A 20,595-nucleotide genomic window follows, 5' to 3' on the forward strand; every position below is an offset into this window, starting at 1 on the left:
AGAGAGTCACATCCACAGGGTGATTCATGCTACCTCTAACAGGCATCAGTTTTAGCATGCACACTGAATGTGCTTCTCAGTCCAAGAAGCCTAGATGATTAGCTTACATAAACTAATGCTTAAATGGCTAAATATTAGACAAGACAAATTCCGACACAGCCAAATGCAACAGCTCTAGTGAAGGGCATCACCGCAGGGCAATTCTGATTTCTTAGAGCAATTCATTTCACTAAAACACTTACTGGAGGAGAGGGTGAATCGCCTCCTTAATGTACCTCTCTTTCACATAGGAAATCTATCTTATTTGTTTACATGCTTGGCATGGCCAAGGTTAGGCAAGAAGAATCCCACACAGACTCAGCAAGCTTTGCTGCAAGTGATCATCTGCCTTGCTGTGCATTCCACTATTAAGGGTCTCTCCGCCATGCTGGAGACACGCAGATCAGCTAACACATCACCCAAGTGCAGGCTGTGGAGGGAGGTGTTTTGCAGGTTAATTACTTGGAACTCCAGCACTGAAGAACTGCACTAGTGTATCTACTAAGGATCATCATTCCCAGCTGGAGTTTATTAGGCACATCTGGAAAAGTAAGAGAATTAATGGCTGTGAAACAGACCATTCGCTTTCACAACTGCTAAATCCCCACTGAAAAGGTACCACCCCATTTGGCTATTGATTCCAACTAACTGTTAGGTTAAACAAACATGTCCTGAACTCTGCCTTAAAGACAACTGTCAGATATGAATGAAGAAGAAATGAAGTGGACGTGTATTTCACACCGGTAATTTGGACTCAATAGCCAAAATTTCCCTTTCATTATCTCTAACAAGTATGCCACATTTTCCATTCAGGAGAGGAAAAAAAACCTCAACAAATATATTTCCAATCAAACAGTTCATCAGAATTCTCTGTTTTTCTATTGCATGTTTCTAAACTTTTAATTTTAGTATACTAGCACATGTTTTCTATTAACAGATCTTCTCTTTCTCATTTATCTTGACCTTCTATACATCATTAATTAAAGTTGTTAGCATCACAATATGTCAGCTCTTCTTGTGTTTCATTGCTTCTAAAAACAATGTTACATTGCTGTTTTTCTTATCAGCTGCTCTTTTACGCTTTTATGACAGCTTTTGTGTTGTCTGTTTCCCAATGTACATTATTTTCCACACTAATGTATTAAAAGCAAACATAATTATTCTAAATGGTATCAGAAAATTAGAGCATTTGGGAAATACACTAATGAAAGTTCAACGCTCCCTTTGTATGAGAAAATTAGTACTCTTGAAGGTCTAATAAGCATGGTTAAGAATGTCTCTGGTGCCAATAACCTAAAAAGTAGTCAAAATCCCCTGTGCCATCAGCTAGTAATGTAACACCAAGGAAAAAAAAAAGTACTAAGAAAAAAAACCCAAACGTCGCAAAACTATTCAAATGGAAAGCAAGCCATCTGCAGCTGTCTGGGCAATATGAAGGCAAAGTGAGTCAGATTAAGTTTTACAAGTGACAACTAAACTACCTACAGGTGTCACTGCCGATGTACGGTTCCTTTTCCAACCCCAGACTTATTGAAGCAAGTGGAGTTAGACTAGACAAAAGCTGCAGTAAATCAGCAACAGCTCCTACTTTTCAACAGAAAACTGAAAAGGCTTTGAAATTCTTAATTACTATATTTCTGAAAATGGAATAAGCATGCTCTGTAGCTTCTTTTTAGGTATAAAGGGAAAGGAGTCAAAACCACCAAAACATTGTGATTGCAACTGTAAGAACTGAAGTGGTGTTACGACGATTGTAATGAGTTACTTTTGATTTCATACTTTGATCTCCTTTGAGTAGTGAGGTGTTTCTTCGTTGTTTTGTGAGTGCTAATTGATGCAGTGCTGTGTTAAATCATTGTTATGCTGGTGTTGTTGAGCAGCAGGATGGATAATTGAATAATTACAAAGGAGAAGTTCATTAAAATGGGTATGGCTATAGAAATGAGATTTTCCAGCAATTCAGTGAGGGGGTGTGTACAGTTATGCAAACAATCTGTTGGAAAACATTATTTTCCTATCTAGAAGATCAAATCTTTCGTGTGCACAGCTTCTCTCAGAAGCAGACCAGGAAATGACAACAACTGCACTGGGCTGACTTTCTTCTCCACATGCTACTGTGAGAATCTTTAACCCTGGTATGATTCAAAGTTCAGCCACAGAATGTCAATGAGAAAACTCTCTTCCACTTTGGACTTTCAAGCTATTTCTTTTCTAGCGCAGAAGACAGCAAAAAGTTGAGTCCCATGATGGTTGAATACACCTGAGCCATTAGGTCACACAGTAAAGGAGTAACTGCAGTGTTGAGCTGCAACAGGATCTACATGCTACCTCTCCAGCTGACCTTACCTTAAAAAATTTGAGCAGCTATTGCTCCCTGTGAGGAAGCACTAGAGGTGCCATGAGGAAGAGAAAGATGCTCCATGGGAAACTGAGCATCAAACAATCTCATAGCTTAGTTCAAAGAATGAGCAATAAAAAAGTAACCTTGTGAGATTCTACTGATAGTCGTAGAGTCAATATCAGGATCAGTACTTTAGATCTTTTGCACAGGTCTCTGTCACATGAGTTAATGCACACTTGACAGTAACGTAGGCTGTGATTCCCCAGCAGCTGAGGCAAGATGAGATTATCTGCTGACTGTGAAGGGTTTTTCAGACCTAGGAACCTCATGTTCCGCTATGCGCTCTGTAGCACAAAATGAACACAGGCTTATGTACTACTGGTCTCCCTGATTTCTTTTACTTCCACTAATTGCAGCCTGTATCTGTCTCCCATTCACATTCTCCTGCTGTCCTTGTCTAAGTTTATTACCTATGTTTTCAGATTTATCCGCATTTTCACAGGACTGCTCAGCACTTCTCTGGTCATTAGGTACTAATTTTAGTTACAAAGAAGAGACTGGAAATTCTCACTGATGCAAATATTACTGGCAACTGCTGAGGTAGTTCACATGACCAGAAGGCTAAAGGTCTTTAGATAAAATTTGTTTAGGGGAAGAGGTGAAAGTAGTGAATGATGTAGTGGTAGAATGATGGAATGATGTACTACAAAGACACTGCTAGCTGGTCTGTATATCTCGATAATTCAGAAACTAATTGTCAATGTGCTAAAACACAGAAGACAAGAAGAGAATGCAGCAGAGTGGGAAGGAGGGAGAGTCTTCATAAACCATGAAACCATACCAGAATTATTTCTTATGACTTGTCTGCAGTGAGAGGCAGACTGCCGGAGAGCAATTGTCTTGCCATGAGAGAATTCAATTTCAGAAATGTAGCATAGAGGTCACACAACTTATTAGAGTTTCTAAAATTATTCCTTGTGATCCTTTAACACAGAAAGTATTACTGCTCTCAATACAGGGTAACTCAATTATGGTCTCACTACGACGGATAGAGCTGTATTAATTCCTGGCCTGGAGTCAGTGAGGGATAACTGGAGATGATAGATGGGATTTTTGTAATGTAATTTTAATCATCTACCGTGAGTTTAGAACTCGTTGCCCTGGACGCCTTCTGCAGGCAACAGAGGGGAATGGGCACTGCTAGAAGGCAAGTCATGCCACCTATCTCAGAGCCCTACAGTGTTTCAGCTCACCTCTCCCCTCCATTGTCAATGCAACGGGCAAGGCACCACCAAAATGTGAGTTACTAAATTCTAAATAGCGATCCAACACAGGCAAAGTGAATCCCCTGCGCAGCAGCTGATGCTGCAAAATGGCTGATTTCCCATGGCTGATGGAAATTGTGAGCAAAGTTGGTCGGGGAGAAGCAGACAGAAAAAAGCAAATGAAAAGTGAGAGTTCTATCACAGAAACTAAAAGGATGCTTAAAAAGAAAGAGTACTCCACGAAGAAAGAGGAAATCTTTAGAAAAGCCTACTGTGGTTCACTGGCAAATGGAAATAGGTGTTAGAACCAGCCTCCCACTGCTCCCCAGTGTAACATACAGAAAACATGACATTGAATGTAATATATAAATGAGAAGCTTACAGCCCAGGAAATCAATAGGGAAAGCTAGAGAAATACAAAGAAAAAAATGTGGTCAATAAGACAATAAAGGGACAAAAAAAATGTTGAGCATTTACTAATAATGCCTTGTGGCTGCGGTGGCTTAAGGATATAGGGCTTGGATACATCTTACCTAACTTTAGACATCAGAGTATAGTTATTTACATCGGAGCTAGTGACTGTTCATTCCCTTTACAGCCAATTGAGAGAAATAGGACATTTTAGGGCACAATTCCTCTCATCCTAATGCAACTATATAAAGCAGTTCAAACGAAACATCCCGTAGAAGTGTTTCTTTCCCTCCATGACTATAAAGGAAGAACCAACAAATGTAACTGGGAAAAAACTTGAGATACCCAAGCTCTCCTCTGCCAAAATGTTTGCTTGTTTTTCCAACTTAATCAGCTAACCTAATACAAATGCGTTCGCAATTAAAGAAGTCTTAGCAACAGTATGAACTCATAATTTGAGAGACAGTAACAATTTTAGTAAAGATGCATAAACGGTAGATAGTATACATGTGCTGCACCGGAGCAGGGCATTCCAATCCGTTAGTAACTGCGACAGATATGATAAAACCTGAGGGTAAAATACGAATCATGAGACACAGAGAACTTTTATCCAAGTTGGTTGAGAAGGCTGCTGGTCTACTGATGTAAATTTTATATGAATGTTAGAAAGTCATAATTCAATAGATTAGGATTCTATGCCAGTACTGAAAAAGCAAAAAGTTGTGAAAGTAGGTGATGACATGATGGCTAGCCTGAAACTGTCTTCCCTCTCCCCTCAAAAGCCCCTGCCAAAGTTCAATCCTTCATTCTGGAGCACGTAGCCATAAAATAAAACTGTAAATAGGGGTGAACAACTGACTGGATGTGCTATTTCTGGGCTTATCTCACACAAAATAGGCATTTAATTGAGTCTTTCAAATTAAGGGTAGTCACTCCAGGATCCTTTGTAATGACTGGAAAGAGCCAGCCTCTCCGTAAAGAGCACAAGAAGTGAATTGGCTGTGGGATGCCTCTCTCTTGTCAAGTATATTGGGAGCCTCAAGCGATGACATTCATACCTTATGTTTACACTTTCCAGAACATTGACCTCGAGACAGAACTGGAGTTTCAGGACAAAAGATTCAGCCCTGGCAGGGTTATTTAAGAAGCCTGAAAACACGGGTTTATATAATATGTTATAAAACCACAACTGCCAGCTATCGCCAGTTTTAGTCAGCTCTAAGTCTGACCTAATCTTTTTGAAATACATTTTTCAGCAAACAGCAGGAAGCCAATGATCTTAAACAGAATAGTACTTACTAAGAAGAAAGTGTCCTGAGGAAATGTTTGGAGAAGACTGCTTTTAGCTAACAAAAACATTTTTAAAAATTATTTTTAAGAAAAAATGTGAAGTCCTTCTATTTGTAGTGGACTTTGCATTATAACTCGGATTAGAAGAGAAGGTCTGAGGAAATTTGCCAAATCCTTCATCTTTTAAAGACAGGTCAAGAATTAATAAATCAAATCCTCCACTTGTTGTTCGCAGTTGTAACAGTTAGAACACTCCGCACCTCCTTTTCATCCTGCCTGTTTAGAAACAAAATAGCATTTATAAGTATTCATCATGTTCTGTAGAAATACTAACTATTCTCATGGTAAGTATTATCTTCAAATCGAAACAAGTATGAAAGGTGCCTTTACCATATAAAAAGACATTTCACCACTAGAGGGAACTATTAGACTTTATTGTCAGTGGGGAAAAAAGCAACGGCATTTCAAACTGTCGGCGCTAATTCCACTTCAGAAAAGGCTTCAAAACGTTGTTGAAAACACTGCAAGCGATATATTACCTTAATTAATATAATGTGTAGATGATAGAAGAACATGGAAGTTTTATGTAACATTTAGTCAACAAGTATCAAATACAATAAAATGAGAGATTAAGAAGTTTGCTGCTCTTGGAAACAGAGAGAATTTTACTGGATTATGTAAACATAGACTATGTTAAATTAAAAAGATACTGCAAAATGTAGAAACACTTATGTAATTTCCTACCAGGAGAAATCTCCGTTCAACACAGGGCACTGTCCTTTGCTCATCATTGTAGCAACCATTTTCAATCTGAATTATATTTAGTGACATGATAAAGCTGTCTCCTCTGCTTTCACCCAGATGGGGGATGTGCAGAGCAATTACCTTTCTTTTTGGGGGTAGGGAGGGTAGAGATTTTGTTTGTTTATCTTGCTTTGTCCTTTGCAGTTTGTGGTTTTTTTTTTTCCTTCGTTCTTGTTAGGTCGCTGCATGTTGCTTCCTCTAAATGCTAGAAAAAGCCAAGTGAAAGAATTGAGTGTGGCACTTTAAGCCAGCTGTGAACTGGTTTTGCTTGATCCACTTTTCTAAGGCAGTTCGTTGCCCTATCTTAACCCTGCCCCTGAAAAAGCATTTGCCTCCCGCAAAGCAGACAATTAAAAGAAAAATATTTCAGAACTGCTTGGAATTCCTCACAAAGTCACTGCCTTGACATGACTCAGAGCTACAAGCTGCAGCCACATTTTAACAAAGGATCTAAGAATTAATTTGCTAATGATATATTTGTGCATTTCAGAAAATTGGGTAAGAGTTCTGCAAGTTTTTTTTTCACCCTCAGCATCATTGACATACCATCAATGCACAGAGTGGCCACAATTTCTTCTTCCTCTGAAGCATCATGTATGAACCATAGTAGAATAGCATGCACTACTTACTGTGACACCTGTGCACGCAGCTCTCTGCAAGTGCCTCTCCTGAGGGCCAAAGCACGCTCTGCAACAGAGGCAAAGCAGCGTAACATTGGTGTCTCTCCCCAACCCACCTTCCCTCTCCTGTCGTGTATTGCATGTAGCCTTGATAAGAGCACAGATCTTAGCAGGCATGTCTGTATTATCTGACACATTTCCTCTGCTTCAGCATCTGCAGTTGTTAGGTCACATGAAAGAGTTTCCTGTGGAGTGTCAGCTTACAGCACAGGGAAATCCTTCCCTTCAGCACCCATCAGTACATTTGCTGCATCACATGACGTGATCCAATGGCTGTATCGTTTCCCTGTCGAGTGTGGAGTTCCCCCAGTGTGTTCCTAAGCATTTACATTATATTGTTGGAATAAATCCAGTTTCCTGTGCTTCAAACTTTTGCTAAGTGATGGGTAAGACTCGTTGGCTGGTAAGTTTTTCCACGCTCCTATTTATTTCCATGTCTGTTGCTGCTTGCTCTCTGTCTTGCTGTTCAGAGTGGGCAGTCACTCACTACTCCTCCCATTGCCGGCAGAGCACTGAAGCAGAAGTTCTTCCCTTAGCCCACATCCATCCTCAGAAATGACTGATGTGGCTTTGGCAGCGTGCTTCTCCACCCGGGTCTGGGAGAGCCTCATGTAAGAAGAACACGAAGTGCATTCACTGAGTTATACCCCAAAAATCACATATCATTCTCCTACAGCCTTGCTTGCTTCCCAAGGGGAAAAAAAATGCCCTGAGAACAACCTACTACTGTTCAACATTGTCCAAAGAAAAATCGGCCTCAGCAGGTTGCAGGGTTTGTTGGAATTTGACATTGTTAAAAAATCTACATACGTTTGTTTTTTCGTATGTTGTACAGAATGCTGATAGAAGGCAGTAATGTATATTTCCTTGTTTCAGCTGAGTTTTTTCCTAGATAAGGTTTTCTCCCAATTAACTGCAATTCACTAGCAAAATGTTTATGCCTTTTTTATGTTTATTATTTGTTAAATACTGAACGCTAAATTTGAAATGTTGCACCTGGGAAAATATATAAATACCGTATGATACAAACTTCTGTTAAATCAGAAGTATGCAAAATGTATGTGGTCCTGTAAAATGTGGTGTTTAGCGCATGAAACAACTAAATATAGATTTCAGGTGTACTCAGTGACTAAACTTCTACAACTTTGGTGGGGACTGAGGACAATCAAAGCTTCAAAGATTAGAGATGAATCAACTAGGTGTCAAGGCAGTTGAGTTAAACACACAAATAATATGTTTATGTGGGATGAGAGTGATGCAGGATGACAATAACAGTCAGTCTGTACCTTGTAACATACTATTTCAGATATGGAACAGACTCTTTGTGACACGGTGCACTTTGTAATAAACGTTTGTGTTAAAGAGTTCATACTTTTATATAGGAAGTAAAGCATAAGTAAAATGCATTAAGGACTAGCTAACACATTTCCACAGATAATTGTTAAAGAAACTCCAATATATGAAGGGGGTATCCATCGCAGAATTCCACAGGTATTGGTATTATGACCAATGCTAGTATTTTTTTTATATGGAATTAAAGATAAAATTAGTTGTAGCATATTTTCTTAATTAAATGAGAGCAGAACAGCTATACATAGCACTGATACACGTTAAATACTTGAACTATTGCTATGTTTTGTGGCAGGAAAGCTGAGAAGCTGAGGTGTACTTTAATTTCCAAAGCTCCCACCATTCATATGGGGATGCAACTAAACCATGCAGCAGCTCCTTTCCTGCCTGCACAGCTGAGTTTCCTCTTGGGAAAACCAGGATGGGAATTGGAGGGAATCACAAACAGCCAGGGCTCTTCTTGATATGGAGTTCAGCATTACTAGACGTAGGGGAATCCTCTGTAGTTACCAGAGTATTTGAGACACAATTGAGATAAGCTTAGTCCATTTAAATATGTGTACTGAAAAAGCAAATTTTACACTGAGGAAAAAGGAGGAATACACCTTTGATAGCTGAGATCCCTTGAGGGCCCCAGTAGGCAAGAACATGAGCTCTCTTGCAAAGTACAGAGCAAAAAGGAGTATTAGATAACTTAGGCCTTAGATGATAGGAAGGCCCCTGTGTAGAAGAGAACATTTCCTCTGGGTATGTACGTCCAAGATATTTGCCATTACCATACATGTACTTGGTATGAGTGAATCATGCTGCACATGTGTTGATAGGTAGAAACTGCCCCAATACCCAAAGCAGTAATAATTAATATTTTCATTGGTCAAAAAGAAAAATAAAGGTGTGACATTTTTTTGTATGAGAAGGTTTGGATTATTTGCTAGTGTTGTTTTCAACTGGCAATAAAGTGCAATGTTATCTCTGATATTATAAATGGTAGTAAGTGTCAAATTGAAGTAATTTGTGTAGCTGATAGAAAACATATCTTGATGCATTAACTGTTCTGGTTCAGAAACAATTAGAAACTAATTATGAAAACAAGACGGTGTCAGTGGTAAAAGGCATGTTTAAGGGCACGCAGTCATAATACCCTGAAAATTTTGGATGTTGTACCACTTTTGGGGGGACACATCGAGCTAAAGCTCTTGGTCAGATCTGACAGTCAATAACTTTGGAAGGCTTGATGTATTTAATTCCGCAGGAGACAGCGCGTAAGTATTTTTATGGAGAGAAACTACCTGATACAAAATAAACTCACTTCACCGGATGGCTGAATAAACTGAAATTAGAAATTAAAAAAAGAATTTAAAAAAAAAAAAGAGCGGTAAAGAGTAAATTAGAGTTAATCACTGAAACTACCAATAATGCAGTAAATTCTTCAAATTTTTAAGTCTGGATCTAGAAGATACACATGCATCAAATGCAAGCTGTTTTCCTGTGTGTAAGGATAAACAGTTGTAATGTTACAGTGATGTACTATATACTTGGTAAGACTCAATGTTCTGTTGGTGCTTTTGGACTCGTGAGCAATGAATGTGTGAGTCACTTCAGAACAGAACAGTAGTTAAGATTACGGGTTAGTTTTAAGATGCCTTTGTCTTCTTTTAAAAAAAAATAGGTTAGAATAATTTTAACACAGCAAATTATTCGTATCACGTTACTGTTACTATAGCATAGGATACTGAGTTTTTCTTTTCCACATCATTGTTTTAATGAAAGTAGCCTGGTTGATAATATTGCAAAGGAAAAAGACCAAGCCAAACAAACTTAAGAGTCTAACAATGCTGAGAGAGAGCCTTCACGAGTCAGCATATTACTTAAAATAACTTTATATTAAGTGAAATAACATATTAAGGGAAATGTAAATATACATGAATGTTCTAACACAAGTAATAACAGTATTGCATTTTTAACTTTGTTTTCCTAAGCTAACAATATATAAGCAGTTTAACATTTTCCACAGTAAATATTAAATTTTCTTAGGTCTTCATTTGATAATCGGGGAGTAAAGATAAATCTAAATTAAGACAACAAATTAAAAGCTGCTTCCATAGAGCAGATAAATGTTTCAGGTTATGTCCAGTCAGAGCTATGACCTTAAGTGTAAGAATAGAGAAGGTACTGTAAATTCCTCAAACGCCAAGTGCCTAATAAAAAGAAGTCAAAGAAAAAAGTCTTCTGTTCACTATTTTTTTAACAAGAATTTTTAATAGGTTGTCATTTATGTTAAGAATCTTCTTAAATGAGCATTAAGCACTTAGATTAGACGGCTGGTACTAGTTAGTTAAGATCTTCTGCAGAGTAAGTTCCTTTATAATCAATCAGCTATAATGCATTCCTACTTCTAGAGGGTGAGTTGTTCCATTTTAAAAGCTGTCCAGAGGTAGTACTCTCTTTACCTACTCATTCCTTTTTGCTAACACATATTAGACCAACTGAAGTCAGATTATTTGAAGCCCAGCTCTGAGCATACTTGTTCCTAAACCTTTTATAGCTGGACAGCCTGCCTATGTACAACTTGTCCCCCTGCGAGGACATGCTGGCAGATATAGGGCAATCAGGCTGTAACATCATCTATATGAACTTCCCACACAGCAAAATACAGGCCATCAGTGCTCTCGGAGTTCCTTAGTAGGTTGCAGTAATAAAGGATGTGGATAAAAGGTCTGGAATTTTGGTATCTCAAGAATGCAAATATACACTGATACTAATTTCTCTGTAGGAAAAACATGTAGATCTCAATATTCAGAGATCTAATCAAATAAAAAGGAACTCCTCAAATCTTATCTGGTTGACTTCGAATGACTTTTTAGAGAAAATCAGCACATATTTTGAAAACACCTGGAAATGTTAATAACTTTCTTTTTGAACAGCCTCTGGCCACATTTAAAAAAAAAATCAAAGTTATTCCAAAGCATTACAGATTGAGCACAGCCTAGATTAGGCCACAGAATGAAAGTGAGAAAAACTTTAAAAAGAAAGAAATAAGTGAGCCCTGGCCCAGCTATCAGGCTATTTACTGTTTGTAGTTTTTCCAGAAAAAAACCCCACCTCCTCTGTCTAGAAAAGATTACCCACACTGTAGGTTTGTTAGGTTTGTTTTATAAGCTATTTTGTAGCTCCCCTACTCCAAGACACTTTCTCAGTTCTGCTGCCTTCTTCTCCAGCTGTTGAATGTTCCAGTGCCATTGTCTTTTATTTGAATGGAGTTTGTTCAGTTGACAATGCAGACGTTTTAGAATAGCATCATATCTTTTATTCTGTACCTAGTAAAATAGAATAAAATTCACTTCAACATTTCTTTCGAGTAAAACTATTTACAGAGGTGGGTTCAGCTTACATAACTCTGTCCAAGTGCGGATTCTGACATTTGATCAAGTCATTCCATGTTCACTTTATAGCTACTGAAGAGACACAGACATCTAGGAGGCAATGCATCTGACTTATTTCAGATATCTGCTTTAGGACAACATGAATCGTGCCTCTCTTTCCCACTAAGGGAAAGAAAAGCTCTGTTCCACTAAGAGCTTAAGTGAGGAGTTCAATGCAGGTATCTGCTCTGTAGATGTCTAAAATTTAACAAAGTAAATCCCACCCAGAGTCAGCATCTCACAGCTGTGGCACCACTCTGTACATGGCAGATTTCAGGCTCCAGAGTGAGAGGTGAGAAAGGAAGTGATTTTCATTCTTTGACAAGTGTGCTTTGACAAGAGGTAGCTTAGATGGCTGTAGTAGCATGTTTACTGTTGCACTGCACTTAAGGTATGTTTTCCTTAGAAAGGCAATACTGGGGCAATGCAGTGCTGTGTCAGTTTTGCCCTCATTGGTGCCTTATGTAAAGAACGGCTGCTGCAGACAACCCTCTGAAGATTTGCATTCCAGAATGTAAAAGCATGAAACATTCATTGCAATAAAAATGGAAATAACGGGTATTCACTTAATGAAAATTTGGGCTTACCTACCCTAGTTTGAATGGCATATGAGTGGTAGTGCCTAATTATTCTTGTGTCTACTTACTGAAGCATTATTACACTGTATTTAACATACACATGATGGTGTACAGCTGCATCAGAACTACAGCATTGCCAGTGACTGATATCCTGTGAGTCCTGCTGCCTAAATCTCAGGTATAATTCACTCTCTTCCTCACTTCTGTTTTACAAATCACACTGCCTTCTTTTACTGGTGATGGGTTGTCTTTCTTCATGTCGCCTGGCTCTCCACTATCATCCTTCACAACTTTTCAAGGGATGCTGTCAGATTCACTCATCTGAATGTGTGCTTGCAGGACCTGAACATCACTTGGACTGTGTTGCATGACACAAACATCTATGAATTTTATTAACATTATCTGCTCTCTTTAGAAACTTGTCTCTGGCATCGTTATTGGGAACTGTCTGGCACATCTGCTGAGGTAGGGAGCACTAATACTTAGTGGACAGAAGGGAGAGAAAACATTGCTCGTTTTACTGGGATGTGTGTACATATAAGTTAACCATTAGAAAAAAAATATCTGGGCACTTGTGGAATATCCAACACTGGGGTCCTTCAAGGACAGGACAGACAAGTATCTGCCAAGAACAGAAGAGCCGCACACTGATGTGGGGGAAAGAGGGCAGCAGGGGAACAGACAGTCTTTTGAGCTTTCTTTTTTTTATCACTTTTACATAACAACCTATTTTCTATTTTTTGTGGATGTCTTGAATTAGTTTTTGCGACTGAATCCTTGTCCCTACACATGTAACCACCCTGATTTGACATCCCTGTCCAAGGCTGGGAACAGGCTCTGCTCTTCAAGAGATGGATGGTGCTGCTGCCGCTCAGGAAGGAGACCGGGACAAGGTCAACAAGCTGCCCTAAAAGTCCATCAGTGCCCTGCCTGATGAGTAGCATCCCAGTTATGAATTCATTGTAGGGTTTATTAATTAGCAATGTCAGATCACTGACTTTCCTTGGAAAAAAGGACACTTAGGCACAAATTTCCTTGCAGAAATACATTTCATCGATAATTTTCAACTTTCCAAAATTCAGCTGCTTTAGAAAGGCATTCCCAATTACATTCCTGCATGATGTGCTTAGTTGGGGAAATCTTTGTGGGAAACCAGAAATAATACTGAGGTGGAGCGGGACCATCAGGGCTGTGAGAGTCAGTACATTCTGTTTAAGTGCCAGCTTAGCCATTAACGAGGCTTCAACAGGAATTCTGTATGCATATAAGTATAGGTCTGTACAGGGCAGACTTAGATGAGTGCTTAAAATCATTGCTGAATCAAGGCTCCAGAAGTCCTACAGCAACAGCAAATTCATTAACCAGATGGGATGATTCGCTTGCATCTGGGGGCTCAGAAACCTGGGAGCTCACATACTCTTTGCAAATTTAAGAATCACAGAATCACAAAATGGTTGGGTTGGAAGGGACCTTCAAAGACCATCTAGTCCAACCCTCTTGCCATGGGCAGGGACATCTTTCACTAGATCAGGTTGCTCAAAGCCTGATCCAACCTTGAACACCTCCAATGATGACAACTTCTCTGGACAAGCTGTTGAAGTCTCTTACCACCCTCATTGTAAAAAAAAAATCTTCCTCATGTCCAGTCTGGGTCTACCCTCCTTCAACCACTTAAAACCACTGCCCCTTGCCCTGTGACTACAGGCCCCGGTAAAAAGTCTTTCCCCATCTTTCTTACAAGCCCTCTTTATGTGTACAAATGCCACAATAAGGTCTCCCCTGAGCCTTCTCTTCTTCAGGCTGAACAACCCTCTCAGCCTGTCTTCATAGGAGAGGTGCTCAAGCCTTCTGATCATCTTCATGACCCTCCTCTGGACCTGCTCCAACAGGTCCATGTCTGTCTTGTGCTGGGGACCCCAGAGCTGGACGCAGCACTCCAGGTGGGGTCTCACCAGAGCAGAGCAGAGGGGCAGAATCACCTCTCTCAACCTGCTGGCCATGTGGCTTTTGATGCAGCCCAGGGTACAGTTGGTCTTCTGGGCTGCAAGCACATGTTGCCAGGTCATGTCCAAGTTCTCATCTACTAGTATCTCCAAGTCCTTCTCTACAGGGCTGCTCCAAATGAATTCATCACCCAGTGTGTATTGATATTGGGGACTGACCCAACCCAGATGCAGGACCTTGAGCTTGGCCTTGTTGAAGTCCATGAGGTTATAAGGAGGCCAATTACTTTTGGCCCACGCACTGCTAGAAGCTGAGAACCCATGCAATATGTAAAAGTCCTATGAGAAGTGCTGAAGTCTTGAGGGTGGGTCAGTCTGCAGATTAAGACACCTACCTTTAGAGATGTATGTGTGACCTACGTGTCTACATTCCCGTTTTAATCAATAGAAATCTAGCCAATGCATAACATAAAGTCTAGAAAGACCAGATTACACAGCTCACCGTACTGTAAACATGTACGTATGGCCAACTGAATTGATCTCTAGAATACATCAACTGCACTGACTAGACCTCCAGTGATTATAATGGGAACCTGCCTGACTCTTGTGCAGTGCTCTGCATTCAAACAACCACATGTAGGTGTCGGCAGTCTATAGCTGAAACCCACCTCTGCAGCTCAGTGGAACCTCAGCCATGTGTCTAGTAGCTCACTTTATACCCATGCTTGGATTGAGTATCTTTCCCTGAGAGCTGGGTATTAATAACACTGCCTGTCCATTGTCAGTTTTTATATTAAAAATTGGATTGTTTTCCAGAGAAGTCTTAATAGAAAATAATACCATGAAAGATTTTATTTTTAAACCTGTTTCCTTCTGAGACAAAAAGATCATATAATCCAAACGACTGAAGAACAGGTTAACCTTCACTATTTAATTAAATTGATTTTGATAACAGAACAGAACATTATTTTTAAGCTGCCCAGTTTCACTTTGGGTTTAGAGAACTTACTTAGGAGGATGTTGCCTTGATAATAAAATATTTTTGCAGATGCTGAATAGCACAGACCTATTTTAAAGTGGCTGTATTTTTCTTTTCAGTTTAAAATTCTCTGCTGTTCCCTATCACATGAAAAATGATTCTTTTTCCGCTTACATTTTACAATGGGCAATAGAGCTAACCTTGGCTCAGTTAATCTTTATATTATCAAGCTTTGCTCATTACATTTTGTGACATTTATTTGAACTAACAAGATAAATGATGTGAAACTTCCAAACTAAAAACTATCTAGACATACAAAGTATTTTAGTATGGAACAGAATGTAAAATACAGCTCAATTATTTAAAAAGAGAAGGTTTAAACTATTTATCAGAATTTTATCTTGGCAGCTAATTAGGAGCTGCTGTGTTATCCCTAATTTAATGTCAGCTCAAATTAGGGAGATTCATGGGAAGTCTATTTTCTTGGTGCAACTGATTTTCCCATTGATGAGTTATCAGGAACCATGAGACAAGTCATGAATAATCAAGTCAGCAGTGAAATTTAAAGTATTTCAAAAGTACTACAGAAATAAAAAACTGCGCATTTTGCCTTACTACTATTCAGTGACCTCTTTCTTTTCAGGACATCATTCCAAAAGTTCACAGCTGAACTCCTTCTTAAAAGACTTGGGAAAAAATGTTCTTAACTTCATTTTTCCTCAGGACAGCAATTAAGCACTGAATTTTAGAAAGACTACCAGTTATCAAGAATTTAGGATAGTATGGTTACGGTATATACTTGAATAACATATGGCCAGCAACAGTGTATAAAGTACCTGAAACTTCATTTGCATTATCTACATTCTGTCAGAACTGTAATCGTATTTTATTCAAACGACTCACCTCGATTTCTTTTCTAAGCTTAGCATGCATTTTTTTCTCTTCTTCCAGTAAATCTGTTTTTTTGTTTACTAATTCTTTCAATGTTGTGATTTCCCTTTTTAAAAGTGTAATTTCTTCCTGCAGGTGTAAGTCAAGACACAGAAATCCCTTCAAAAAGTTGCACAGTATATCTATTAATCTTATTAAGATTGTCACATTTTAACAGTCTCTCTTCATTAACAGAGATGAGATAAAGATCTATAATAAACAATTTCACACTAAAATAATTAGTAATAATTAAAATAATAGTTTAAGTATTGCAATTAAAATTAATAATTAAAATTATTTATAACATGGCTTTAGATACTGAAGAAGATACACCTTTGAGCTGAAATATGCAAACAACTACAACATACAGGAATTTGAACTCATTTTGGTGGTCTTAATTTTGTTTAAAATGTAATTTATTGCAAAATCAAATAATATTTAATGCAATATTTGACATAGATTTTTCTTTCTCATAGGGAAATACAATGTTAATGAGTCTTTATTTGTCAGTATTTAAAGATTTGCTTGTACAACCTAATTTTCATCAGTTTACGTTAACAGAGTAACACCAGATTTTCAGTAACACAAGTTGCATCAGACTTGAAATCTCTGACCCCATTTCAACTTCATATCTGCGTTTGTTCATATATTGGTAACGTTTTGTGGTGAAAAAATCCTGCGTGGTAGCTTTTAATAAGTATTGCAATAGGGTCAAGTAAAAACAGCAGTGTTAGACTATAATAGCGAAACAAATCTCTTTTTCCTCTATCCTTTCTATCACTGCCTCATCAAATCTACCTCCTGTTGGCAAACAGCTCAAATGTAGTTAAAAAATACTGTGCTCTTACATGCAAAATATAACATGGCAATGTTCCACAGAATTCTGAAAAGTCTCCATGTAAGTTTTTCCAACAACCCAAAGAAGCCCACAAATAGTTTGGCAATGATATAGTTTAATTTACAGCTCTGTAATGTTTTTCATAGCTGAGTTCATTTGATTACATAGAATGGACCTGGCTTTTACAATAACATACAGATAACAATGGCTGATGATTTTTTAACTGCATACTGAAGTCAGAATTTCTTAAATTAATGTAGCATTATAGGTGATCTATATTCCCCTTAGTCAGTCCCTTATGAACCATAAACGTATTAGACAAAATAATCGTATTAGCTAAACTATGCCAAAATTACTTTACACACAAGGAAAAGAATCAAAGAGGAAATAGTGTACCTGCACCTGTTTTATAACAGATCCTTCTGGGTTCTGGAGATCATGCATTAACTCTTCTTTCTTTGATTTTAATTCTTTAACAACAGCTTTCTTTTCAGCAAGCTCAAGCATAACTGGCATTTTACTTTCCATCTCCCAGAAGAGATGTTTATGAGCCTTTATTTTTTCCCGATATTCATTATTTCTTGCAAATGTCATCTCAAGCTCTTCCTGTACTGTTTCTGCATCACACCTCAGCTTTAAATTGTCAGAATATAGGGCTCTGACTTGGGCCTCCAGATTTTCACAGTGATACTTTGTCACTTCTATGGCATCATTTTGCAGGTATATTTCCCTTTCTGACATCTTCATTTCTAACAGAATAGAATCCATTTCTTTTTCTAGCTCCTGAAACTTTTCCTGTAAAATATTTCAGTGTTCACTTAAGAACATCTTTGGAGAGGATACTAGGTGTCTAGTTAAACACTGTAATTTATATTTATTCAACAGAGTCTTCTTTTTCACTTGTTTAATGTGGCTTGAATGGAAGATCTTTAGTTTCATTTCCTAAAATCATCACCTTAGAGGCAAAATGCAAGAATACTATCTTACACCTTAGATTGAGTCTAAAATATGAAATAAAGCACCCTTGAAAGTACTTTACATTCCTCGTATTTGCAAGATACATAGGACTTGACAGATAAAACCCAACCCTAATATTTGTTTAGAGCTGGAATCTGGTTAAGGCCTAATCAGACTAAAAATAACTAATGATGCCAAAAATTACTTACAAACTTGCTCAAGCACATAGATGGGTGTTTGGGGTAATGGAGCTCAACTAGCCTGTTCTACTGAAGTTGTTAATCCTGCCTTCATCACAGTAGTATTTGAGAGTAGGATTAATCCCAGCTATTTTCAACCCCCTTCTCACTGATGAGAAGTAGTGAACAACTCCAGGAAATAGTACTTCAACCCATCAAAAGAAATCACAGAATCACAGAATCGTTTAGGTTGGAAAAGACCTTTAAGATCAAGTCCAACCATTAACTCAGCACTGCCAGGTCCACCACTAAACCCTGTCCCTAAGCACCACGTCTACCTGTAAATCTAAGATGGGAGGGTGGAATTGTTGCCTCAGAAATGTTTATCTCTTTGATGACTACCAAGGGAGCCTAGATGACTAATACAGGCTTAACATCTGACTTGTACGTGATGTAAGCCAGCTCTAACGAATCCCACCCAAAGTAACAGCCAACAGCAGCGCATTAAGTGAGAGAATTAGCATAGTGATTTATGTCACCTATTATCCTTTCCCTAATGGAAGCATTACGAGGGCTATGAAATCTCTTACTCAATGTCTTGAACAGATTAAGACATTATTAAGTGTTAAGAACAAAAAGTTTCTGTGTAATTTTTAATTCGGAAATCTTGAGTTAGTTTTAGCAGGGCCTGTGACACTGCGAGCTACCATTTACTGAGGAGAGGAAAGCAAAAGTTCTTAATGGCAACGATCTTCAATTTTGGACAGGAAATTGTTTTCCACATCTCTGTGACGCGCACACAAAGGAATAGACATAAAGGTGAAAAAGCAGTTCTGCATTCGGACTTCAAGTTCCTAATTATTTAACATTGCTTTTCTGCTAAGAGTAATGTATGTATGGAATTTCTTAGGGTTTGGTCTTTTTCGAAAGAAAAAGGTGTGGAAGAGGAAGAAAATAAATGAGCTAACCTAATTACTTAAGGCTCTAAAGTTCTGTGGGGCTTTTGAAAACAGGTATGAGTGTTTAAATTACTTGACCACAAATTAATTGTTGCAGCATCATCGTACTATATTATGCGATGATATATAATAGGGAGAAAGCTTCTTGCAAGGTGTGGCCAGTCAATTGACATTCCTAAGGAATAGAAGTTTTTGCTCCTTCAGAGAAGCTATCTTTGTACAAAATTTTAAACCTTAATTACTTCAACTGTAGGGCTAGTCAAACATTTTATAATAGGAACTCTACTATTTCCGTTTGCATTCTCCCGTGCTCAGAAATGCCTGAATGCTATTGTGTCTTTCCTCAGACTTAAATGTAAGTTTCTCAATAGAAACCTGATCTCAAAGGTTAAATAATAATTGAAAGCTTAAGAATTTCTGTGAGAGATTAAACCAGAAATTATTACATACCCTTCACAAAAACTACATGCACCCATGTTCTGCAAAATATTGCTAAATAAAAGCAGTATTTAATGACTATTTAGGACTCCCACTTCAAACACACAGAAAAAAGTATTTTGTGTGAAAAAGATTCTAAGAAAAAACTATAGTCTGGTGAAAATCTCCCAAAAAGGATGCTTTTAAAATCCTTTTTTCCCATTAATTTCTCAGGAAAACACAATGAAAAATTCAAAGACCTTTACCTTTGTATTGAGTTTTTGTGGGTTTGCTATCTCAAGTGTTTTCTGGGGTTTGGTTTGTTTTTTCCAAATAAAAAAATAAAACCTGCTATAACCTGCTCTAATGATGTCTTAGCTATGTTACAGGCTAACAAACAACAACACACATACAGTTTTGGTTAAACCTAAATGCTACACACAGGAACAGAACAGCTACCCTTACACTTAAATGCAAACACCTAGAAAAAATGAAGAACCATCAGCTTCTCCTGTTCGTAAGAATACTTCCTCATCTAATGAAAAATATTAAATGACTTATACTACTCCAAATAAGGGTTACTACCTGCAATTGGAAAAGAACTGTTTTGCTTTTTTCTATCTCTGATGCTTGTGAATGCTGCTGCTCTGCAACTTCTTTTACAACCTCAATTAGTGACGGAGCATTTTGCTTGGCCATTTTGCGCAAAAGTTCAGAACTGTAAGGACATAAAAAGAAGTTAATTGTTTTATCACCATTCTATTGAATTCCTAACAGTTAATCAAAGAGAACAATATTAAAGCCTTTCCTATAGGATCCCAGATCAATACATTATTTCATTTAGTTAATTTTTTATTAACAAGAACAGATTACTGATGGGTCGATGCTCAAAGCAAAGAATTAGAATGCTTCCATACATAGTTTTATAAAATAAAGTATTGCAATGTTCTTCTGACTTCACAGGTCAGATCTTCAGTTTGTGAATACAGTCACAGCTCTTAAAAGCATCTTAAGAGCATCCTAAATGCATGAGATCATGCTCTCATATTTAGCTGGAATATTTACATTATTGCAGTTATGATACTACAACTGCCTACTATTACACTATCCTTAATGTAAGATAAACAACATGGGGAAAGCTGTCATGTTGAAAGTCACAAACTAGTATCACTGTAAAGGTCTGCTCCCCAGTGATTAGAAAATAGTACCTTTT

The 20,595-nt window shown here is 38.0% G+C and overlaps 1 protein-coding gene across 1 annotated transcript; it reads right to left on the reverse strand.

Moving 5' to 3' along the window:
• Positions 1-11,332: 11,332 nt before the first annotated feature.
• CCDC122 (coiled-coil domain containing 122) lies at positions 11,333-20,087 on the reverse strand. Its single transcript, XM_064474661.1, has 4 exons — positions 19,968-20,087; positions 17,267-17,665; positions 16,006-16,122; positions 11,333-11,497 (listed from the first exon to the last, which is right to left on the reverse strand). The coding sequence occupies exons 1-4, from the start codon at positions 20,079-20,081 to the stop codon at positions 11,333-11,335; spliced, it is 795 nt and encodes a 264-aa protein (XP_064330731.1). The 5' UTR covers positions 20,082-20,087.
• Positions 20,088-20,595: the final 508 nt, after the last annotated feature.

Source organism: Phalacrocorax carbo, chromosome 1, assembly GCF_963921805.1.
Source record: "Phalacrocorax carbo chromosome 1, bPhaCar2.1, whole genome shotgun sequence".
Classification (NCBI taxonomy): domain Eukaryota; kingdom Metazoa; phylum Chordata; class Aves; order Suliformes; family Phalacrocoracidae; genus Phalacrocorax; species Phalacrocorax carbo.

What these genes read in the sequence shown, in the direction of transcription:
- CCDC122 (XM_064474661.1), bottom strand. Translation starts at nt 20,081, where the DNA reads ATGGCCAAGCAAAATGCTCCGTCACTAATTGAGGTTGTAAAAGAAGTT. An exon ending in CAGTTCTTTTCCAATTGCAG is followed by an intron (nt 17,666 to 19,967) that starts GTAGTAACCCTT and finishes AATATTTTACAG; the next exon opens with GAAAAGTTTCAGGAGCTAGA. An exon ending in AGCTTAGAAAAGAAATCGAG is followed by an intron (nt 11,498 to 16,005) that starts GTGAGTCGTTTG and finishes CTATTTTACTAG; the next exon opens with GTACAGAATAAAAGATATGA.